This window comes from Chanodichthys erythropterus, chromosome 13 (assembly GCF_024489055.1).
Source record: "Chanodichthys erythropterus isolate Z2021 chromosome 13, ASM2448905v1, whole genome shotgun sequence".
Taxonomy (NCBI): domain Eukaryota; kingdom Metazoa; phylum Chordata; class Actinopteri; order Cypriniformes; family Xenocyprididae; genus Chanodichthys; species Chanodichthys erythropterus.
Genome location: NC_090233.1, coordinates 12988448 through 13014546, shown reverse-complemented (window position 1 = coordinate 13014546; position 26099 = coordinate 12988448). Strand labels below are relative to the sequence as shown.

Sequence of the window (26099 nt, the reverse complement as noted above, 5' to 3'; positions counted from 1 at the left end):
CCATTTTGTAAAGATTTAAGAAGACATGGGGTGGAAATGATTTGGTTTTTATTTTATTTTTTATTTTTAAGTCAAAAAGTCATCATTTAGGGATTCTTTTAACGGCACAAATCGAGCACAAACGAACAATACCGGGTTGGAGCAATTTGGATGGCATGGGGTGTGGAGAGTTAGGCTACATAGCCTAACTGTTCATAAAACATTTTTTCGTTATATTTAAGAAGAGGTCTTAGATACGGTGTTTGTTTTAACGGCACAAACCAGAACAAATCGAGCACAAACGAACGTCACCAGTTTTGTGCGATTTAGACGAAGTGGGGTGGAGAATGACGTCACTGCTCCCGAATTAAATTTGTTATATCTGTGGAAGGAGAACAGTTACAGTGTTTGTTTTAACGGCACAAACCAGCACAAATCGAGCACAAACGAACGACACCAGTTTCGTGCGATTTAGACGAAGTGGGGTGGAGAATGACGTCACAGCTCCCGAATTAAATTAGTTATATCTGTGGAAGGAGAACAGATACAGTGTTTGTTTTAACGGCACAAACCAGCACAAATCGAGCACAAACGAATGGCACCGGTTTGAAGCGATTTGAACGACATGGGGGGGAGAATGACGTCACACGACCAAAAAAATAATGCTTAATATCTCAAACACCAAACCAGCACAAACGTTCGTTTTTGCGGCACAAATCAGCACAAACGTAGCACAAACGAATGACATATTTTTGGGGATTATTTCGCTTTATGGGGTGCCAACTTCACGGAGTTAAACATTATAGGTCAAACCATTCTGATGTTTTTTATCTAAATAACATTATATGGCTCTTAAAAGGGTTAGTTTAACCAAAAAATGACATTTTTGTCATTAATTACTCACCCTCATGTCATTTCAAACCCGTAAGACCTTCATTCATCTTCAGAACACAAATGAAGATATTTTTGATAAAATCCGCTTTCTGACCCCAGACTGCAACGCAATTGCAACTTTTGCAGGCCCAGAAAGATAGTAAAGACATTGTTAAAATAGCCCATGTGACTAGAGTGGTTCAACCTTAATGTTATAAAGCGACCAGAATACTTTTTGTGTGCAAAAAAAACGAAAACAACGACTTTATTAAACAATTTACTCCCTCCGTGTCACTCTCTGACGGTGTTCGTGTGAGCACCACAGCGCATGCATGTGACGCTGACACAGAATCCGGCCAATAACTGTTTACTACGTCAACAGTGTCAGAGACTGACATGGAAGAGAATAAATTGTTGAATAAAGTGGGGTTTTTTTGTTTATTTTGTGCACAAAAAGTATTCCGGTCGCTTCATAACATTAGGGTTGACCCATTGTTGTCATATGACTGTTTTAACTATGTCTTTACTACCTTTCTGGGCCATAAAAAGTGGTAATAACGTTGCAGTCTATGGAGGGTCAGAAAGAGCTCAGATTTCATCAAAAAGATCTGAATTTGTGTTCTGAAGATGAACGAAGGTCTTATGAATTTGGAACAACACGAGAGTGAGTAATTAATGACAGAATTTTCATTTTTGGGTGAACTAACCCTTTAAGATACAGGGCATATAAAAATTCAGTGTTGTTATATTTCTGTTACGGTATGCTGGTGCAGAGATGAGGCAGATACGGATTTCCACAATAACGTAGAGCTTTAATCAAACAAAGGCAAGGAAACACCAAACATAACGTTAACACAACAGAGAACGGACAAGGAGTGCAGGGAGTGAGTGTCATATAAAGGGAGTGCTAACAATAGAGTCCAGGTGCAGGTGATCCGTGATGATGGGGAGATGACGAGGGAAGTGAGTGCAGGTGTGGAGAACAGGAGGATCTTGGGAAATGGAGTCTAGGAGAACAAGGGATCTGTAACAGTACCTCCCCCTCCCGGTAGGCGCGTCCTCGCGCCGTAGATGTAACAACCGGGAGGGGGGTGGGCGCCCTGGAGACCTCAAGCCGGAGCAGGGGGAAGAGCAGACTGGAGTGGAGGTCTCCAGGGCGGGCTCAAACGCCATGGCGGGTCAGGGGCCGAAGGCAGCCATGGAGGGTCAGGTGCAGCAGGCTGCCATGGAGGGTCAGGGGCCGAAGGCGGCCATGGAGGGTCAGGTGCAGCAGGCTGCCATGGAGGGTCAGGGGCCGAAGGCGGCCATGGAGGGTCAGGAGCCGAAGGCAGCCATGGAGGGTCAGGGGCCGAAGCCTTGAAGCCGTCGAGCCCAGGCGGCGCTGAAGGACCGGCGGGAGATGGCGGAATCCACGGCTCCGCCGACCGAAGCGCAGCCGGGGCTCCAGAAGGCCGCAGTAGAAGACAGACGACATACAACAAAGTGAACACCGGGGGGAGTGAGGAGGCCAACTGGAACTGAGGGACGGAGGGACGGAGCAGAGACGGAGGAGTGCAGTCCAGAAGTGAGGGCAGACCGACGAAGGAACAAGGTGTGAACGGGGGCAGGATGGAGACTGGTGAGACTAGTGGACTGATGGGCCATGGTGGAGACGAGGGAGGTTGGAGCCAGGGTGTAGGTAATCGCCCAGAGGTCCGAGGTGGAGATCTGGGCGAAGGGGCTTGAGGTGGATGTGACGAGTGGAGACAAATGAGAGGAGGTGGGAGAGGGAGGCAGGGAGGGGAAACAGTCTTTGGGCTGGAGGGTTCAAAAACACAGTTCATAGGAGCAGTTGGTTCGGCGGCGGCGGCGGCTGGAGCGGCTGGCTCGGCGGCGGCGGCTGGAGCGGCTGGCTCGGCGGCGGCGGCTGGAGCGGCTGGCTCGGCGGCGGCGGCTGGAGCGGCTGGCTCGGCGGCGGCGGCTGGAGCGGCTGGCTCGGCGGCGGCGGCTGGAGCGGCTGGCTCGGCGGCGGCGGCTGGAGCGGCTGGCTCGGCGGCGGCGGCTGGAGCGGCTGGCTCGGCGGCGGCGGCTGGAGCGGCTGGCTCGGGGGCGGCGGATGGAGCTGAGGGCTCGTAGGCGGCGGCTGGAGCTGAGGGCTCGTAGGCGTCGGAGACTGGAGAACTTTGCTCGGCGGCGGAGACTGGAGAACTTTGCTCGGCGGCGGAGACTGGAGAACTTTGCTCGGCGGCGGAGACTGGAGAACTTTGCTCGGCGGCGGAGACTGGAGAACTTTGCTCGGCGGCGGAGACTGGAGAACTTTGCTCGGCGGCGGAGACTGGAGAACGTTGCTCGGCGGCGGAGACTGGAGAACTTTGCTCGGCGGCGGAGACTGGAGAACTTTGCTCGGCGGCGGAGACTGGAGAACTTTGCTCGGCGGCGGAGACTGGAGAACTTTGCTCGGCGGCGGAGACTGGAGAACTTTGCTCGGCGGCGGAGACTGGAGAACTTTGCTCGGCGGCGGAGACTGGAGAACTTTGCTCGGCGGCGGAGACTGGAGAACTTTGCTCGGCGGCGGAGACTGGAGAACTTTGCTCGGCGGCGGAGACTGGAGAACTTTGCTCGGCGGCGGAGACTGGAGAACTTTGCTCGGCGGCGGAGACTGGAGAACTTTGCTCGGCGGCGGAGACTGGAGTTGAGGGCCATTTCATCCCCTCAAATACAATTAAAATCCCCACAGGCACTGGAGCTGGCTCTGTGGGGACTGGAGCTGGCTCTGGAGATACTGGAGCGGGCTCTGGAGATACTGGAGCGGGCTCTGGAGATACTGGAGCGGGCTCAGTGAAGGCTGGAAAGGGTTCAGCGGCAGGTCTTTTCCTCCTCCTCCGCTTTCCGGACCCAGCAGGAGAGTGTGGGCCCAGCGTGGGGCAGGAAGGACGTTCACTGGAGGGGTAAGCGGAGGAATACGGAGACTGACTAACTGGCCCGGCTGACCGTGTTTCTGGACGGACTGAAGACCAACACTCATCCACATAGAATTGGGAATTATTCAAAAACAAAATAAAATTGATAGTTTCGCTTAAGGAGAGACGATAATCAGGTTCATGGAGACGGAGAGTGTTGTCATCCAGACCGTCCAAAAACAGGGCGATTAAATTAGCATCGGACCAGTCAGACAGATAAGCCAGCTCAACGAACTCCTCCACATACCTCTCCAGTGAACGACCAACCTGAAGAAGCCCGATGAGGCGATCGCCGGCTGACAGATGAGAGAGAGGCGTAGGAGGAGCAGGAGCCAGGGAGCCAGTGGAAGTCTCCATTATTCTGTGGAAATCCAGCATAATTGGTCCGTTCTTCTGTTACGGTATGCTGGTGCAGAGATGAGGCAGATACGGATTTCCACAATAACGTAGAGCTTTAATCAAACAAAGGCAAGGAAACACCAAACATAACGTTAACACAACAGAGAACGGACAAGGAGTGCAGGGAGTGAGTGTCATATAAAGGGAGTGCTAACAATAGAGTCCAGGTGCAGGTGATCCGTGATGATGGGGAGATGACGAGGGAAGTGAGTGCAGGTGTGGAGAACAGGAGGATCTTGGGAAATGGAGTCTAGGAGAACAAGGGATCTGTAACAATTTCATATGCCTCAACTGAATTGAGGTAATTTGTTTTTGTTCCTGTTTTATTACTGACTGTTTTCTTGTCTTTTTTTGTAAATTCAATTCAGTTTGAAATCAAGCTTTCTTGTGCTGCATGTGAGCTACTGTAACAAAGTTACCCTACTGTAAAGACACAAATACACAGATTGAGCAAATATTTAAGTGAAATTATTGTAACGGTAATTGATCAATGTTATTGGTATTTAAAATGATACTGAATATTGATCATTTGTATTGTATTGAAGTTAGAAATTCCAGTATTGTGACCACTAATTCATGCACTTCATGGATAAGGTGAAAGTGCTTTGTTAAAAAGTAGCTACTTTCTACTGATTGATTGAATATTGTTTGGCAATTCATCAAATATCGTCGGTTAAAAAGTAACTAGTAATTTAAGTACTTTGAGTAGTTTTTGAGAAGAGTAATTTGTACTTTTACTCGAGTACTTTTTTGACACCAGTACTTTAACTTGTAATTGAGTATTATTTCAGCAATGTAACAGTACTTGTACTTGAGTACAAATTTTTAGTACTCTTTCCACCACTGGTAAAATGTTAGTACAAAACGTTATTATAATAATGTTTTTCGAACGTTCTTGTAACGTTTAGAGAAAACGTTCTTAGAACAACGTTCTTGGAGCATCTTTAGGACTTTATTTGTACTTGATGAACGTTCGCATAATATAGCAATACAATATATAGGGTATGATTTTACCACATATCCAACATGATAACTGCAAATCCACGTTCTGCCTGGAGTCTAGTTGTTTCGGTGGATTGCAGCAATCATTTGTGTATTTTTTATTTTTTTGTATTATTTCGGCAGTCTGTAAAATTATACCTCAGATTTCTTGTCAAATCTATCTGTACAGTCAATCACAAAGCTCTTTCCTGTTTTGGAAGTGTTCTGTGTGTTTTTCGTGGCATTCACATTGAAAACCAAATGCCTTTTTGTCACTCAGTGGGCGTAACCAAAGTCATAATGGCCGACGGTGACGTCACGTGCATAACGGCTGTTTTATGTTTTAGAGAATTTGTGTCTACATTTCTCTACAGTTCTGAATACGTCATCACATCACATGTCAAAACATCTGCAGTGTTGGAAATGTAAGATTAGTTTACATGGATTAAAGACCTAAAAATAAATTACCTGTAGGGAATGCTCTGTATAGATTATTTTTAGGTTGTAAAGGCTAATGGTATTTTACAGTGCCATAGTTATACATTACTACATGCACTTACTATAGTAATAACAGTAAATTATGCATAATTACAAGTAACTAACCCTAAACCAAACCCTAACTGTAACTCTATAGTAAGTAGGCCTACATGTAGTTAATTTATTGTACTCAGTACTTATTTGAGTAATTACAATGTAACTACGGCACTGTAAAATAAAGTGTAACCAAGCTAACGTTCTACAAAGGTTAGTTTTTGGTTACAAGAAAAAGATAATCTAAAAAGAATGTTCCCAAAACATTTGGTTAAAAAAACATAACCAAATGGGAGTCATATGGGAACATTAGGCGAATGTCCAGTGTTTGCTGTGTAATTATGAATTTGTTCGTTTTTGTATGATATGTTCGAGGGTTTAATCTTACATTAAAATCATAAGATTGAACACAAAAACACCTACTTGTAATACAGTTACATTTTAATGAGTAACCTGAGAAAAGAAAAGGCCATAATAGGGATATCTTTCTTCTGTGCAACATAAAGGGCATTCATTAATTACTCACCCTCATGTCGTTCCACACCTGTAAGGCTTGCATCGACAGCAATAACACTCCCTTTTTCAATGCCCAGAAAGCTACTAAAAACATATCTAAAACAGTTCATGTGACAGCGGTGGTTTAAGGTTAATATTCTAAAGCGACGAGAATACTTTTTGTGCGCCTAAAATAACAAAATAGCGACTTTATTTCACAATATCTAGTGATGGGCGATTTCAAAACACTGCTTCCTGAAGATTCGAAGCTTTATGAATCTTTTGTTGCGAATCAGTGATTCAGAACACCAAAATCACATGATTTCAGTAAACGAGGCTTTGTTATGTCATGTTTTGAAACTTCAATAGTTCACGTGACTTTGGCAGTTTGATACACGCTCCGAACCACTGATTCAAAACAAAAGATTTGTAAAGCTTCGAAGCTTGTGTTCCGAAGGCCTTAAGCCGGGGGCACACTTAACGATTGTTAGGCCGATTATGAATGTAAATTGATACTTATGAATGATTGTGCTCAAACGTGTCCAGTCAGAACCAGCGTTCAGTCGGCGATTACAGTCGGTGTTCAAATTCCATGTGTAAGTATTTAAATCTGCTTCAGTCACAGGAAACTATCGCTGTGTTTTGAGCACAGTCTTAGAATGTTTTAGATAGTCCTTAAATGTGTGCCCGGCTTTACGGGTGTGGAACGACATGAGGGTGAGTAATTAATGACATAATTTTCATTTTTGGGTGAACTAACCCCTCAGTAATTACCAGGGTGCGAATTACATAATGGCCTTCAGGGAGGTCAATGATTTTTTTTTTCTTTTTATATATAGGCCTTTACATATACACTTCTCTTTTTTTCTACCTTTGTAGGGGCCAGTTTTTATAATTACCTTATTAAAATCTGCATATCTGTTGTTCAAGTACCTAAATTTAACCAGTTACTTTGACACCCTCATGACATTGGCCTTTGCGCGGTGACTAATCACAACACCTCTGATTGGACATTGCATTCCTAAACTTTCCTAAAATTCCTAAACTAAACGTGTGTAATTGGTTATAATGGTCAACACTTCAAACTACACGCGTAAAAGAAAATTATAATAAATATGATGTAACATGAACAAATCTCCTGTAAATGTAATGCGGCAATTTTCATATTTATAGGTAACGCTTCATATTACGGGTAGAGTACTTTCTTTGACCCCCTCAACCTCTTATTTTGTTGTCCTTCAGGGGGGATCAAGCCTTCATTAGGGGGGTCAAACCCCCCAAACTAAAAACGTTAGACAAACGTCCATCTAAAATGTTTAAGAAAAAAACTTACATGAATGATATACATGATGTTTTTTTGCTTATGTTTTGAGAACGTTATTAAAGGTCCTGTTTTTCGTGTTTTTTTTAAGCTTTAATTGTGTTTATAGTGTGCAAAATAACGTGTTCATGTTTCACGTGTAAAAAATCACAGTATTTTTCACATAATTTACTTATCTGTATACCGCTGTTTCCTCTGTCATTAAAACGGGCTGATGACTTCCTTGTTCTATGAAGTCCCTCCTTCAGAAATACGTAACGAGTTCTGATTGTGCCAGCGGTTCCTGTGTTGTGATTCGACAGCAGCTTAGCGCTCCTTGCCCGGAAAGGTCATGCCTCTTACCATAACGTGTGCTGTACATAGTTTTACATGTGGATTATTGTGGTTATTAACTATTGCAGTAAGGATACCACAATTATAATTTTCGGGGAACCGAGTTAAACATGAATTGTAACCATTGATCTCTAAGTACAGCGTCCCTGGGAAGGCCAAACAAAGGTGATTGGACTGCAGGATGAAAATAACAGCGTTTCGACGACATGGCGACAAACACACTCTACAAACGCAACTCTTGCTCTTCTCCGTGGGAGCGCAACAAGATCACGCCCCCTTTTTTGTGTATTCCTGTGGGCGGAGGTTAGTCAAAAAAATGTTTTAGTGACGTCATTAAAGAAGGAAGTAGAGGGATGTAGTCCAAACTGGCCGTTCGATGTAGGCGACTTCTGTTAAATAAAATATCTCGCTTGGCATTGAACTTTGCGCTTTAAAATTGTACAGATTTTATTTATACTCTAACAACAACATTACACACTAACTAAAGTATGAAACATGGGATCACAAAGAACGGGACCTTTAAATACCAGATAATTTTACTGGAGGAACGGTTGTTCATATAACCTTGCCAGAACATTCCGTGAACGTTCCCTGTTAGCTGCTTTTCTCAAATAGACTAATAAAAGTAAACGAGTGACGAACAAGTAATAAACAGGTGATGAAAGGATAAATAAAGCAGCAGTATCATTAGACACGGCTGATCATCAATGGCGCAGTGAATGTTTACAGCCGCGGCTCCAGCTCAAATCCCTGGCCTCGCTCCCAGCATATGATTAAAAAGAAAACACGAGTCCTTCCTGTCCTGCAGATGGGGGAAGGAGAAGATTTGGGATCAGATTTGAAAACGCATCATGAAATTGTTCTCATCTCACTGCCGTGTGCCTGAAATGACCTGCTGAAATGACGGAATCATGACCTTTTAGCTGTCAGCATGTGCTTGAACACAGAACCGAACAAACGGATCGGCATTTCATGCCGTAATCTCCCATCCAGATGTGTTAGTTTAGTTTACATTGCATTTGAAGCATGGGCGATAAAGCTGGTGTTTGCCAACAGTTACTCGCAGAAACAAATGCTTTATTTGATGTTCCTTCATAATCACATAGGCTACTGTGTGATACGATTTCATCAGACAGCAGGACGATCTTCATAATAAATTACAAAAGGCAGCTGATTTCTTCTGGGTTCTGACCTGATTTCACAGAAACTGGCACAAGAAATGAGTGTAAACACGATGCGATCTCACTTATTCCCTTTCAAGTGAATAAATATGCAGGCAGGAGGGTTTTCGGACTCGCATTAGACTAACGAATGACTCCGTTATGGTTATACTCTCACACGTTATACAGAGGATTATATTACATTTGGAGGATAAAGCTGGCAGCATTAGTGCTAATGTAGTGCTGAAACCTGTTAAACAGGGCCAGATTCATCTCATATTGTGACATAGGCAAATGAAATTACTGGGACCCCAAACCGCGGCCCTCGTATGACCAATGAAAACTATGATGATCAGAAAACCTCGTTCCAGACGTGAGGAGCATGTAAATGAGACATGTGACACTGAGCAAAATCGAAGATGATTGAGTGGATCATGACTCTAATGTTCACGTTCAGATATTACCGTCATATCTGTGTCAGATTAATAATTAATCTTCAGCTCTTAAAAGCTCAGCCCAATGGTCGCATGTTACGAAAATGTCAATGAATTCATCTTCTACATTGCGTTACATAATCTACACTAAATAAAGCTACTATTCGGTGTTGATGTCTCAGTTTTAACAATAAAGTCTGATATATTAATCCATAATAAATATCTGTCTATCTATAATAAAAATAACACTGAACAATGATTGTTTAAAGCATATATTTACTTTTGTTAAAGGGTTCGTTCACCCAAAAATGAAAACACCCTCATGTCATTCCACTTCCGTAAGACTTTCGTTCTTCTTTCAGAACACAAATTAACATCTTTTTGATGAAGTCTGAGAGGTTTCTGTCCTTCCATAGAAATCCAATGCAACTACCACTTTCAAGGTCCAGAAAGACATCATTAAAGTACTCCATGTGACTCCAGTGGTGTAACCTTAATTTTACGAAGCGACGTGAGCGCTTTGTTTGCGCAAAAAAACATAATTGAATAAAAACAATGTCAGCTCTTGCATGAACACAAAACGCAAGCGTTGTGGTGCTCTCATGAACACGCGCGCATGTGCTTGGAGTTGACATGCGAGTCTGAACACAGCACACATGTGTAGTGGTGTCTTGTGAACGTGCGTTGCGGATCAATGTTTTCGTAAGTAAAGTTGTAAATTATGCCGGTTTCAGTTTCTAGCCAGGTAAGTTCAAGATTAGTTTGAGTAAACTCTGGTTTTTGGTTTCAAACCAGCAGTTTGTTGTAGTCCTTAAACAATTATCTCCGTTTGCATTGAATTTTGAGCGCCGTGACTTTGCAGATACTATTTATGCTCAAACAGCAACGTTACACACTATCCAAAGTTTAAAAAAAAAGTGAAATCATACTCAACCACCCCTTTAAGTTTAACTGAAACTGGGCGGGGATTTCTATTTTCTATTTTCTGTTTTTTTTTTTTTTTTTTTGTGCAAGATTAATGTTAAGTGGGAGATTTAGTATTAATTAATGTTTTCTTATTCTAATTGAGAAGAGTTTCTGTTAATGTGGGTTTTTGTAGAGTTACCATCATGGTGACAAGTGGTGCATGTGGATTAGTTTGAGAGCAGGTATGTTAAATGCTTATATTGCTGTACTTATTCAGCAAGTGCTGTAGCATGCTATTGTTAACATGTTAACAAATGACCAAGATAGCATTTTTTAAATTAGCTTGTTGTAGCTAGTTTACAGTAATAAAAATGTTTACATTGAGGATAATTTTAAGTTAAATGTATGAATTAAAAATTCAAGTTAAGAACAATTAAAATGTATGATTACAAAATAAAAATCTGCCAGTTCTGCTTGCTTAAACTTCGAATTTCTTAACTTAAATTTGTTTTGGTAACTTTTGAGTATTGCCAACTTGTTTGGGTTTACAGTGTAGGCAAATCACACTTAACCACAGATTGCAATAGTGCCCTTATTACAATATTATGCCGTTTGCTTCATGTATCTTGGCACATTTCCAATCAACAGCTCAATTCATGCATGTGTTTCTGTGTAGAACTGCAGTCACTGGACAAAACAGTGATGATTGAAAAGAAAGGTTTCATTTCTAGAAATGTACAGCTGTGTGTTCAGTCAGTGCACTGCGAGATCTCTGTCTGAACCTGACAATCTGTAGTCCATTTTGATTTCACTAAGTGATTACTGTCAATCACGTTCCAGATTGCTTCCACAAAATCAGCTTTTCAGCCGAAAAGTGCAGTGCCACATGGTCGTTTTGTTTCAAAACTGCACAGTAGAGCTCAAAAACTGGTCCAAACCCCTCAAATTGGTAGGTTTAGTAAGCGATTAGGGGTGAAGGATATAAAAAAATAATGCCAAATTGGACCTACATGGTAAAAAACAATGACGCCCAAAAACCACTATATATGAACTAAACTGGCCAGAGTGAGAAGGAAAAAAAATAAATAAAAATAGGCCTAACACATGAATGAAGCTGTAGTGAATCCTCTTAAATTAGTTTTCATCCAGTTTTAACTGCAGTCCATCACTGAATGATACCGTGAGCTTCAATGAAGCTTTTCTTCCCTATTGTGCCGTATATCCCAGTGAAACGCTTCTGGAACAAAAACAAATGTAGGGCGGACAATTGATTGGATGGTTGTGGTTTGCTATTGGTGGATCTCATGTGAGAGACAGGTTGTCCTGCTCTCGTCATCAGAGAAGGGAAGAGGGAGGGGAAGTAGCTCAAACAGTCGATCATGGCAACTCCAAAGTCATGGGTTCGATTCCCAGTGAAAGCAAGAACTTTTACCCTCTTTACACTACAAAGAATGGTAATTACAAGTAGGCAATTTTGGTGATTTAAAGGGTTAGTTCACCTAAAAATGAAAATTCTGTCATTAATTACTCACCCTCATGCCGTTCCACACCAGTAAGACCTTCGTTCATCTTCAGAACGCAAATTAAGATATTTTTGTTGAAATCCGATAGCTCTGTGAGGCCTGCATAGGGAGCAATGACATTTCCTCTCTCAAGATCCATTAATGTACTAAAAACATATTTAAATCAGTTCATGTGAGTACAGTGGTTCAATATTAATATTATAAAGCCACGAGAATATTTTTGGTGCGCCAAAAAAACAAAATAACGACTTATTTAGTGATGGCCGATTTCAAAACACTGCTTCAGGAAGCTTCGGCGCATAAAGAATCAGTGTGTCGAATCAGCGGTTTGGAGCGCCAAAGTCACGTGATTTTTTTAGCAGTTTGGCAGTTTGACACACGATCCGAATCATGATTCGATACACTGATTCATTTGTGCTCCGAAGCTTCCTGAAGCAGTGTTTTGAAATCTGCCATCACTAAATAAGTCGTTATTTTGTTTTTTTGGCGCACCAAAAATATTCTCATCACTTTATAATATTAATATTGAACCACTGTACTCACATGAACCGATTTAAATATGTTTTTAGTACATTAATGGATCTTGAGAGAGGAAATGTCATTGCTCCCCATGAAGGCCTCACGGAGCCATCAGATTTCAACTAAAATATCTTAATTTGCGTTCTGAAGATGAACGAAGGTCTTACAGGTGTGGAACAACATGAGGGAGAGTAATAAATGACAGAATTTTCATTTTTTTTTGGGTGAACTAACCCTTTAAAATGAACGTATTTAGGTAGATTCAGCGATATTATGTAATGTTTTGACTTGAATAAAATCAGTTTAGATGTTACCATGTTTAGGTTACTTTTTTTTTTTTCAGTGTAGCTACCTGAATTTAATGTGAATTTAATGTTATTTTAGTGTCATTTTCACTCATGTGAGTCAATGACCCGTTTAGAAAGAAGCCAAAGCCCTGCTAGGTGAAATATGTCATGAGTTGTGTAAATATATCTCTCAATATCAGAGAGGGAGACCATATGTCGGACGAGAGCGCGGAGGCTTACGGCAAAGCTGCCTTATCCACAGCATTACAGACTCTAAGAAAGGATTTACTTTTTAATTCTTGATTAGATAGAATGTCTCTGCTAAACGAAAGTAGAAAGAACGCACACGACCTGGCCAACATGACTCTCTCTCTCTCTTACACACACACACACACACACACAAACACACACACACACAAACAACCAACATTAGTGTGATCATCATCAGCTCTGGATCGGACCGCGCGCGCACACACACATAGGCTACACACGCACGCGCGTGCGCACAGCAGTGAGAGCAGGAGGAACTCGCGGTTTCCTCACAGTTGCACCTTCAGCCGTGTCTCTGAGGCGCACAGACAGCTGCAGAAGGCAAGGATGCGCGCGCTCTCGCGCTCGTGAGAATCTCCGCGGATCCTTCAGTCGCACTGGATCTGATGCGGGACACTGAAGCGCTGCATCCATGACTTTACACGCGCTGCTGCTGTACGGGCTCGGACTGACTTTGGCATCAGCACTGCTTTCCACACAGGGTGAGTGAGAGCGTGTGTGTGTGTTTAGTTTGAGGACAAATGTGTCTTAAGAAGTGAGCTGAATCAGACCAAACATGCCTATAGGCAACTGGAAAAACGACTGAACACAAGTCATGTTTTCTTTTTATTCCAAAATGCAAAAGGTGTTTTTGGATAGGTTGGGTTCTAGTTAGTTTTATGTTCTAATTTAGAGCTAAATAATCATGTGTGTGCTGGAAAAGTTAACATCTAAATTAACTGTTCAAAAATATTATTTAATATTCGACTTAAATGCATTATATAGGCTATAGCCTATACCAGCAAAACGATTTGTTATAGGTTAAATCAGGTAGAAATTGTAAAAATTGCATGCAACGGCTTTTTAGTGTCTTCCCACACATAATAGCTTATATAAAACAACTACATGTGCTTAAAACGGATAGAAGCAGCATTTTTAACAATATAACATACAGACGGAAGGATGGTTACTGCTTTTGGTCAAGAAAATAAATGTAGTATATAGTACAGTATTACACAGTTTTGATCATTTATATGAATCTGAGACACACAAAGGCGCGCGCACGCACACATACACCTGAGAGCGACGCGCGCGTCACAGGCTCCTCGGGGTTTCTCACTCATTTCAGCAGATTTTTATTAAAGTGATTTTCATAAGAGCCTTTGGCGGGATAATCTGTTTGCTGTGGCTATTTATCATTCCGAGCGGCGGCAGTGTCTCAGGATCGACTCCGGCGACTCCATTCAGTCTGAGCTGCGGGACATTCTCCTGCTCCACGTGCCGTTGTTCAAGCAAAACATGCTCTTATGATGAATAACTCCCTTAACAAGTACATACTACATTTCACTCTCTGACACTACACTTTGAAAGAGGAAATACTGCGGTACACAAAGCAGCCGTATCAAACAACCTATTTAACCAATCCCTTCACGAGTTTGTGTTGCACGGAAATGATCAAACAACATCAAACACCAGAGCTGCTCAATGGCGTGTTTTTGTAGGTTCGCATCACTCTGGTTCCCTCGACAAAAACCCAATAGGATTTTTCCATTTTGGATTATTGCAGAAAGCAAGCTCTGTGACCAACAAAAGTTTATGATTCTTACACATTTTGTTCATGCACTGTAAATAATATTTTCATGATTTGTCATCATAAAATTTTTTAAACTAAAAAAAGGGTTTTAAATAAAGGTTAATTCATCCAAAAACTTAAATTCTGTCATTAATTACTTATCTCCATGTTGTTCCACACCTGTAAGACCTTCGTTCATCTTCGGAACACAAATTAAGATATTTTTGATAAAATCCGATGGCTCAGTGAGGCCTGCATCGCCAGATCCATAAAGCTACTAAAGACATATTTATATCAGTTCATATGATTACAGTGGTATGCCTTAATATTATAGAGCGACGAGTATATTTTTGGTGTGCCAAAAAAAACAAAATAACGGCTTTTGAACAATATTTAGTGATGGTCGATTTCAAAACACTGCTTCGGAGCGTTATGAATCTTTTGTGTTGAATCAGTGATTCGGATTTCAAACCGCCAAACTGCTGAAATCACGTGACTTTGGTGCTCCAAACCACTGATTCGATTCATAAAGCTCCGAAGCTTCCTGAAGCAGTGTTTTGAAATCAGCCACAGAGGCAACAATAATAATCAAAAGGTGAACATTTATTGATAGGCAATTTAATAAATGTTTATTATTTACTTATTATTCATTAAACTTACTAAAGGTGATGATACACGGGGCAACTTTTTGAGCAATGTTGCTGGGCAATGTTGCCGTCAACGGGCAACCTGATGAGACACAGGGCAACTAATTAGGGCAACAGACAGTTGGCAGCAACCAATCAGAGAGGAGCAAATCTATTGCCAACTCAATAAATACTTTATTATAAACACTTGTTAGGCACTTTATTTCAACTTTTCAAATATTTACTTCATTTTTATTAAAAATAAATGCCTTTCCAATCTGATTTGTGACAGGAAAGGGAGAAGAGCGAGTTCGGCAAAAGGCGGATTCGAACCCGCGTCGATCGCATCAAAAGCTATTCAAATGTCAAACGCCCTACAACCTACGCTACTACAGACGTTGAAAAATCTTGTCTTTTTAGTATTTAACTGAAATAATTCAATAGCTTCATTACAGCATACACACATTACTTTCGGACAGTTGTTGGTATTTTAAGCATTATATGAGGTAAATTCCCTGTTTTGGGTTGACACATGACAACTTACTAGCGTAAAAAGATAAAAGTTCACACTCCTTTTCTCCGCTCTACTGCCGCTGAGAGGCCGCCATCTTGTTTTAATTTTTTTCTGAAAGCTCCGAACCGGTCACGTGATCGGCTGCTAACATTCTGATTGGAGGATCTCAAAAAATTGCCCTCAAGCGATCTAACGTATCCAGATATAAATTTGTTGCTCATTCTCAATGGGAAAGTGCCCAAGCAACGTTGCTCGGCAACATTGCTCAAAAAGTTGCCCCGTGTATCATCACCTTAATGTTAATTTCCAGCCTATTTGGGGTTCATTTTAAACAAGCAATACAGTAATTTTTAAACATTTAACCCAAATGCTGGGTTTGTCCATATTTAACCCAACTTGGGTTATTTTTAACCCAGCATTTTTTAGAGTGTGAACACAGTTTAGCTAACATTTATATTATTTGACTGAAATGTTGCAAGGATTTGTACATGTAACAGATCAATAATGTAAACTTAAACAGCATGAAAATAATGTCAGAAAGACAACGCTCCTGCCTTGATAAATAAGTGTTGATGTTTTACAATGTGAGTTTGTAGCGTGAATCTTATTTGTTGGTCAGTTTTATTCACAGAGTGATGGAAAAGAGATTTTAAATCCATTGAGCGGAGGCATAATACATTTCCATGCCCTTTCAAATTAAAATGACATCAGTTACCGACCCAATCTTAAATATAATGTAATCTAGTCCTGATTTCCTCCATCTGCACCCATTTCAACACACTTACTTTCATCAAACCCATACAAGCATATTTCTTATGCATATAAAAACTATTAATCCTGCTGTTGAACTGTTGAGGATTACGTCACAGGAATGAGGAGAGTTGAGCAAATCAATTAAAAAAACAAAGGCAGGAAAACAAGAACAGAAACCACACTATACATGAATATGTGACGAGAACAAACAAAGGTCTGAACCAATATATATACCTATACCTATATATATTATATATAGGTATAGGTATATATATATATAGAGAGAGAGGAATATATATAATGTATGTGCACAGATTGAATGAGGGAGAAAACAAACTCCAAGGACCAAAACACAGGCAACTGCTTTACATTTTTAGCTCCTGCACAGAACTGAATCAGTCATTAAAGTAATATATTTCCCCAAGTGTTGCTTGTTTGATTTTACTTTTAGATTCCAAAAATGGAGTATGAAGAGACCGAGCAAATGCAGTATGCAGATGTGTGGTTGTGATAATCATCATAGACTGATAATGGCTGTTTCACAGAAGAGCTGATTTAGAAGGTCAATGGTTTAAACTATGAACACTATACAGAAAAAAATGGTAAACAATAATCAGTCTCTGTGAACTTGGTCAAACAAGGAGAGGAGATGAGGATATAGCAGTGAACCTTTAATAAAACAAAACACTCAGAAAAACACTGCAGAAATGCAAAACCACACAATAATGAGACAGAGGGCTCTATAAACACAAGGCTAAAGGAAGAAGCAAACAAGACACAGGTGAACATAATCAGTAAGGAGGAAAACTAATCAATAACCATGACAACAGAGGAGACACAGGAAATAGAAAATATTCAAAATAAAATTCCTTGGACAGAAATAGAGTATCCGTGACAGTATACATTTTGTTGTCAATTCATTTTACACGTTTTTTTTTTACTAAATGAAAGATTTTCTTGAAAAACGGATAAGAATAAAGCAAGCATCAATTTCATATCAACAAGCATGCATCAATAAAATTCAGTGAAAAACAATGGGTAGAAACGGCTCTTTATATATTATATATAAATCATGTTAATATATGTTTTCTGCAGTCAATTCTAATAATTATTTACACTTTATTATTACCTTCAATATACTATTTTTAATTTATAATCATTTCTTATTTTGTATGTTCTTATTACCTCAGCAGTTTCAGATGAACTGAAGCATAAAGGGTTCTGTAATGGGAACCCTTTATAGATTTAGATTCAATTCATTAGTTTAATATGAATTAAACAGCTCATAAACAAAAAACTGAAATAACCTGTTATACATGAAATTATGCAATCATTAATTTCACTGACATTTCTGTTTGATTCTAGAACCCCAGATCTCTAGAACCCCACTGAACCTTTTATATATAAGAGTGCACTGTATTGTGTATAATTGTGTATTCTTATCATTTTTACTGGCTATTGTGCCTTATAGTGTATTTGCTCTCTCATATTCATTGTCTTTGAATGTTTGCCTGTCTGTCATGAACAGAATGGATAAAATGAGAATTTCCTTGCACTATACAGTACAGATGACATTAGAGTCTTGTGTTCTCAGTCGACGGCCTGCAGTGTTACGGCTGTAACGTCTTCCACGGGCAGAAGTATGTGGACGTGGGTTGCAGCCGTCCGGAGGTCATCACGTGCACACACTCGCACAAGGGCTTCAAGCACCGCTTCTGCATCAAGACGGAGAGCAGTGAGTCACGTAGACGCCCCTAAACTCTGGCCTTTCTCAACATGTCGTTGTGTGTCAGTCCTCTGTATTTATGTGGATGAATTGACACTGACCCACATATGCAAAGATTACAGAGCTTAATCTTCTGCTATTCTTTGGACATTCAGACATTCAACAGGAAATAACCTCATAAATATCTGACATCTGCATGACATATCAACACTGAAAAATATTGGTGTTGGATTTACTTTGAAACCATTTTCACTCAGAAATTGCTAGTGAACTTAACCAATAATTACAACGTTGAATTAAATGTGGAATATTGTAGCAGAAAGACTGAAATAGTATTTTCTTATAAAAACATACTCCAATAATTTTTGTTTTATTTACAACTCCAAAAAGTAATTTTTACAGTGACCAGCCCAGAATATATATATATATATATATATATAAAAATGTTTATTTTAGTAAAATCCAATTGATTCGTCCAGTGTATTTGAATTTACAAAATTGAAAAAGTTCCCTCAACTTTGGGAAGTAAGCAACTCAAAAAAAGTAGAAGTAACTAATTAAATTACAGAATCCCTTACTTTACTTTTTCAAGGGAAAAGTAATTAAATGACAGTAATTAATTTGTTTAGTAATGCATTACTCCGAACACTGACGTGTGCTGCCAGAATTTCATGCGAACTTCATGGAAATGTCAGCGAAACACTCTTAAAACTTATATTTGTTAGATGGGACTGACCTTTTTAAGCTAAACTGTCATTACCAGTTGAAATACTTGTAAATGCAGCTGATGATCATGTGTTCAGATTCACAGAGAATCCATGAATTTGTCTGTGTTCAGAAACACATCAATCTCAGTCGGTTAACATTAGGTGAGAGAGATGGATCTGGCAGCACAGAAGCCCAAGCTGGTCAATCATGAAGCGCGCTGACGTCCACGTCAATCTCCTGCCGTCTGAAGCAAATGGCTGACGCGGCGCTGCTTTTCACCGGCTCAGGAGAACAGAGAGCTGGAGGACTGCTGATGACAGCCGTCACGCTCAGGACAGCAGAACTGTGTTTGAATCCGCACCGGTGTTTCTTTAATCCCAGCGGGAAGTGTTTATTCCAATGAAGTGTTGTGTAACACGTTTACAGTCCTGCTCACTGTACAAATGATATGACCAAAAAGGCAAATCCAAAATAACTGAACCAATTTCAACTTCAGTTTATAGGATTCAACCAGACAAGATTAAAAAACAAACGAGTTAAACTGACTTGCAGCCAATTTTATTAAACTTAAAAATTTAAGGCACCAAATGAACTTACATCTTTATAGTGAGATTGTTTGATGCCATCAGCTATGAACATTATAGTGCACTAAGACTAACAATAGTGTGAAAACAACTAAAACTTGAAATGAAAACGTACACAAATATAACACTAAACTAAATCTGACTAACCAGTCAGAAGATGTGCAGTTCTGCTGATCTCTCAATAATCCATGAACCTTTATAGAGCAAACACGTGTGTGATATCTATAATATCTATCAAAGGTCTGATTCTCTCTGTACTGCACTGGATTAGCAGCACCAGTTGAAGACGAGTCCAGTGATTTCCTTCAAGAACATTTACCAAAGACAGAAAATCTTCTCCAAACTCCAAGAGACATCAGTAACATCATAACATTACACATGAATCTAGTACATACTGTGTGTGAAAGCAGGAATTCAAACACAGCTACGTTTACAAGTAGACTACTGGTAGTATTGTGATACTTTAGCCTAACGAAAACAGGCTAACGTTCCCATTAAAGGGTTAGTTCACCCAAAAATGAAAATAATGGAATTTAGTACTCACCCTCATGCCGTTCCACACCCGTAAGACCTTTGTTAATCTTCGGAACACAAATTAAGATATTTTAGTTGAAATCCGATGGCTCAGTGATAGCCAGCAATGACATTTCCTCTCTCAAGATCCATTAATGTACTAAAAACATATTTAAATCAGTTCATGTGAGTACAGTGGTTCAATATTAATATTATAAAGCGACGAGAATATTTTTGTTGCGCCAAAAAAACAACTTATTTAGTGATGGCCGATTTCAAAACACTGCTTCATGAAGTTTCAGAGCGTTATGAATCAGTGTATCGAATCATGATTTGGTCAAACTGCTGAAATAACGTGACTTTGGTGTTCTGAGCAGCTGATTCGACACGCTGATTCATTATGCTCTAAAGCTTCATGAAGCAGTGTTTTGAAATCGGCCATCACTAAATAAGTTGTTTTTTTGGCGCACCAAAAATATTCTCGTCGCTTTATAATATTAATATTGAACCACTGTACTCACATGAACTGATTTAAATATGTATTTAGTACATTAATGGATCTTGAGAGAGGAAATGTCATTGCTCCCTATGCAAGCGCTCACTGAGCCATCGGATTTCATCAAAAATATCTCAATTTGTGTTCCGAAGATTAACGAAGGTCTTACAGGTGTGGAATGGCACGAGGATGAGTAATAAATGACAGAATTTTCATTTTTAGGTGAACTAACCCTTTAAGTTATGAAAACATTATTTCTGAATGTTCCCTCAACGTTCAAAACATCCATTTAAAAAAAAAAATTCTTGGTTATTCGAGCGTTAAAGCCCAAAGTATACTTCGGCCGTCTGAGCACCGTCTGCATGGCATCATCAGGAGTGTCCACGGAAGTCCGCATGGACAGTCCGCGAACAACAGCGCATGTGCAAGTGACTTAAACGCTTGAAAACAGCAGTCCACTAGACACGTCTTTCCGTGCTCACGACCAAAGGAGTAAACTTTGAAAGGCTCGTGCACTCAACTGTGTACGAGACGGAGCAGAACGCGGAAAACGAAGTATAGCCGAGCCTTAAGCTAACATTCCACTGTATCATTCTTCAAACATTATGGGAATGTTACTTTTGAATGTTCTCTGAACGTTCTGAAACAAGTAGTAACATTTAAAAAACATTAGACAGGTAGCCAACGAAAATGTTCTATTAACGTTACTGGAAGAACGTTTGTTCTAAGCCCAAAAGTATACTTCGGCCGTCCACCTCCAGTCCGTGTAGCGTACATTTCGTCATCAGGAGAGTTCGTGGACGTCCGCACACCCCGTCCATGTGCAGCAGTTTTTGTGACCGCGCGGATGGTCCGCGTACAACAACAAATGTGCGAGTGACTCGAGTGCGTGAAAACAGCAGTTCACTAGATAGTGAGCACGGGCCAAATATGTCTTTCACGGCCAACGGAGTATATTGAAAGGCTCGCGCACAGACGGAGCTGAACGCAGAAAACAAAGTATACACCGGCCTTAGGGGAGCATTCCTTTGTATCTTTCTTCAGACATTATGGGAATATTACTTTTGAATGTTCTCTGAATGTTCTGAAACAAACAGTAACATTTAAAAAAACATTAGACGAATATCCAACTAAAATGTTCTAAAGGTGCACTATGTAATATTTTCTGCCACTAGAGGTCTATTCAAAACAAAGGCGTAGCTTGATGATGCCAAGTTTAAGCGCGGATTCTTGGGACATGTGGTCTTCACCTCAACAGTGTGTGGACAATAATCGGGATAGGACTCGGGAACAAATCATGTTCATGGATGCGATTATTAACGTTACTGTAGTGTGAAGCAGAGCAGGAGCGAGTGTTGTGGAGCTGAACGAGGAGCTGGAGCGATTGATCAACACACGCCTCACGAGCAGCAGGACTTTTATTATGACACAGTCACACAGTTTGAGTGATGATGTTATAATATTACTCTGTGCGTTCGCTCGGCAGCTGCTGTGAGACACTTGTTTGAGACAGTGCAGTAAGATAGATCGATTTTAATATCATATTAAATGCTGGATGGCCTGTGTTGATAAATGGCATGCAATTAATTTTAAAACATATTGCATGATGGAGAAAATGCTGTATTACTGTTACTAAAAATAAAGCTGCATCTGATTATGCTATGTTAGCTACTTCACAAAATAGTGTTTTTCTTTGAGGCATGGTAAAGCATGAGACTCAAAAAAAACCAAGAAAATTAGATTTAAACAATAAGACCAAATGTGTTGAGCAGCTATATAACAACAATTCGTTTTCTGTCTATATATAAAAACAGTTGTTCCCTTGTCTATTAAAACATGTAAATATTAAAGCGTCTTTGGTTTTTTCATGGTTTCTACAAAATAAAACAGGAAACTGAGGGTAACGTGGATATGACGCAATTGACAGGCGACTCCTCACACGTCCCGGAGTCTTGGTTAAAATTGCAATTTTCTCATGATTTACAAATAGTTGTAAACATTTGGGATGTTGTAAGTACTCAAGTGAACAAAATATATAACACTGGCCTAGTGGTTTTTGGATATTTTACTGCAAAATTATTACATATTGCACCTTTAACGTTAGCCCAAATTAGCTATACTTTGGGCATCCACATCCACGAAGGGTGTGCGGACGCCCGCATGCAGCCCAATTTGTGAGACCGGTGTACGTAAAACAGTTGATTATACTTTAGCTGCATTTCCACCACATGAACCAGGGTCTAATTGAAGTTCCAGGCAAAAATTTCCCCCTCGAATATCACTGCTAGCAAGGTAGTACTTTTTCAAAGTCCAGGAACTTTCGGGGGTGGTATACTTGCTGATTGGTTGACGTCATGCAGCCATGCAGGATTTTATTTCAACCACCATTTTTAAAAGTCTGTTGCTGTGCGTGCAGTATGAGTTGTTTGCTATTGAAATCAACAATAAGAGTTTAAAAATATGACCGATGGACCGATTCTCCAATATGTCTCCGAAGATGAGGTTCAGGCTTAATTAAAGGGTTAGTTCACCCAAAAAAGAAAATTCTGTCATTAATTATTCACCCTCGTGCCGTTTTACACCCTTAAGATCTTCGTTGATCTTCGGAACACAAATTAAGATATTTTTGTTGAAATCCGATGGCTCAGTGAGGCCTATAGCCAGCAATGACATTTCCTCTCTCAAGATCCATTAATGTACTAAAAACATATTTAAATCAGTTCATGTGAGTACAGTGGTTCAATATTAATATTATAAAGAGAAGAGAATATTTTGGTGCGCCAAAAAAAAAACAAAATAACGACTTATTTAGTGATGGCCGATTTCAAAACAAGAAGCTTCAGAGCGTTATGAATCAGTGTATCGAATCATGATTTGGATCGCGTGTCATACTGCTGAAATCACGTGACTTTGGCGCTCCGAACCGCTGATTCAACACAAAAGATTCATTATGAAGATTCATATATAAAGATTAATTTAGCCATGCCTAAAAAGTCTTATTTTGGTTTTTTTAGCGCACCAAAAATATTCTCGTCGCTTTATATTATTAATATTGAACCACTGTACTCACATGACCTGATTTAAATATGTTTTTTGTACATTAATGGATCTTGAGAGAGGAATTTTCTTGAGAGAGACCTTTTCTCTATGTACACTGACTTCAGTGACTTTATGATGGTCACGGTGACACTCGAGTCCCTGAGCCTCGTTATTAATGAGTTTAATTATCAGCCTTGAGACACGCGCTCCAGTGACGCAGGGAAGATCAGAAGTGAGTGGCAGCTGTTTTCTGTGACTGACAGTTCTCTCTCTCTCTCTCTGCAGCGGCGCTGGGCATCGTCCTCACCAGCGGCTGCGCCACTTCACGCCACTGTCAGCAGCAGGAACTGCCAGGCGTGAGCATCCACTGCTGCGACTCGGACCTGTGCAACAGCGCCACCCGCCGGCCGCCGCACACACTGCAGCTGCTGCTGGCCATGCTCCTGTGGATGTGCTTATGATTCCTCTGCACCAGGAACTCTAGCAATGAGAAAGTGCACAGCATTTCCACAAGGATTTCCACTATTGCACAGTAATGATCTCAACGGCATCACTCTTTATACAAGTTCATTTTGATTTCTCCTCGTGAGAAGCATCATGTAAACAATTGTTTAGTCTATTCTAGCGCTGTATTTTAGTTGTTCTGCATGTACATCTACTACAGTAATTGCAATAACTATAGGTACTAAACTGAACCTAACCCTGTTTTCAATAGAGTAAAGATCGATGTTCAACCTGAAGTCAGTCACCATTAAATCAAAATGTACAACTCTTGTATTTTTTTAATTTAATTTTTATATTGCAGTTTTTATTATAAATGAATTATTAGTGCACATCATTATTGTTTTAAATGAATGTTCCTCGTAATAATGAATCGGAATATCTTCCCCTCCATCTTGCAGCATCTCTTCTCTGATGAGAGGGCGGGGCAACCTGTCACTCACATGAGATCCACCAATAGCAAACCACAGCCATCCAATCAATTCTCCACGGACAAAATGAAGCCCCGCCCTACATTTGTTTTTGTTCCAGAAGCCGTTTCACTCGGATATAAGGCAGAATAGGGAAGAAACTTCCCTTTCATGACAACTTTAACATTGCATGTAATCAAACGATCATCTTTGAAAACATTTTTGCCATTCTAAAACAGCATGGCTTATATGCCATATGATGTTCAAATTTAAAGGAAAGTAAGAACACATCATTGATACTCCAGTTATATTACATATATGTTTGAATTTTAGGCCAATCTGAATCTTTAAACCTGAACAGCCTCGCCAAACTTTCTACAGCTTCTTCTAACGTTTATAACACCAACACCAAAAAATAAAGGGATAAGCATTCATCTTAAAGTATTTATATTATTAATTATTTTGATGTTCATGTAGTCAATTGTTAGACTTTGCACTAATGAATAACACCACTAAGGAAAATGAAAAAAAAAAAAACCCTGTAAATATAGTTCAGACACATTCAAATCTTTGTTATAAGTGTGCACAACAATAGAGTCAAACTAACACTTTATTTTAAGGTGTAGTTACATGTACTTACTATAGTATCAGCAGACAATTATGCATAATTAACATCAACTAACTTAACCAAACCTTAACCTGAACCCTATCATATGTAGGCTACATGTTCTTAATTAATATCATTAAGTACTTTGTCTAATTACACTGTTACCTTAAAATAAAGGGTAACCAACTCATATTTCATATTGTGTACAAACCCTTACAACTGTCTACTTGTTCCGGGTGTTTCCCAGCATTTGGTACACTGGGATTTGCTCCAGCATTCCCACAAGCCTATGTAAGATGGATGGATGGATGGAAACTTTTTCCATGACTCCAAGGTCACAAGACCTTTATTTTGAGAATGAGCCAAAGACAATCAAAATGTAATTAAAATTGTCATGTTTCTTGACCCGGAGCTGCTCATAACTAATGGCCAAAAGCAGCTAAATATGAACTATTTCCCATACAGAATCTCCAGATCAAAACGCAGGTGAAGAAGAAGCAGAAACAAGCAATAAAAGCATTGCTTATGCTGAAGTCTTTGGAAAAAAAAAAAATTCAATATGGTGCTTTTTTTAAAATGAAACACCCAAGTCCAAGTGTTGATAAAAAAAAGGAAAGAAAAAAAAATAATCATGAAGGTAGAATAAAATGTTTTTTTAAAGCAGAGTCTTTGTTTTGATATAGTTCAGATATTTACACAACAAAATAATCTGGGGGGCATGAAAGTTTTGTGAAAATGATCAAAAATGCTGGCAACTTTACAAAAAAAAAAAAAAAAAAACAGGCAGGGAAAGAGTTAATTACTTTCTATGCCTTTACTTAAAAAAAAAAAAACATGACAGGTTTAGCTAGAATACAACATTCGGGATGTCAAAGAAAACCCAAGTCAAACTAATAATGTGAATTTTTGCTGAATCTGAACACTTTAGTCATGTTTGGTCTGGTGTGTTGCGGTTATTTAATACATTTTCAATCCGATTTTCAACCCACTTTGTATAATGTCGGCAGTTATATGGATTGTAAATGAACAATTTACTCATTTTCCGTGTCACCTATACCAAGAAAATCAGGTTTATTTGTCAGCAAAAGTCTTCTCCCTGTTGAAAAAAACAGCATATGCT

At 39.8% G+C, this 26099-nt stretch overlaps 1 protein-coding gene across 2 annotated transcripts in view; it reads left to right on the top strand.

Moving 5' to 3' along the window:
* The window catches only part of LOC137034509 (uncharacterized), a 29361-nt gene extending 5139 nt beyond the window's left edge, over positions 1–24222 (top strand). The window contains exons 1-3 of one of the 2 annotated variants that reach the window (XM_067407493.1): positions 13287–13432; positions 17990–18130; positions 23747–24222. In XM_067407493.1, the coding sequence (XP_067263594.1) occupies positions 13363–13432; positions 17990–18130; positions 23747–23922 (387 nt within the window). In that variant the 5' untranslated portion in view covers positions 13287–13362 and the 3' untranslated portion in view covers positions 23923–24222. Of the gene's footprint in view, positions 1–13286; positions 13433–17989; positions 18131–23746 lie in introns of those variants that run through there. The other variant, XR_010896953.1, reaches the window with a different exon arrangement.
* Positions 24223–26099: the final 1877 nt, after the last annotated feature.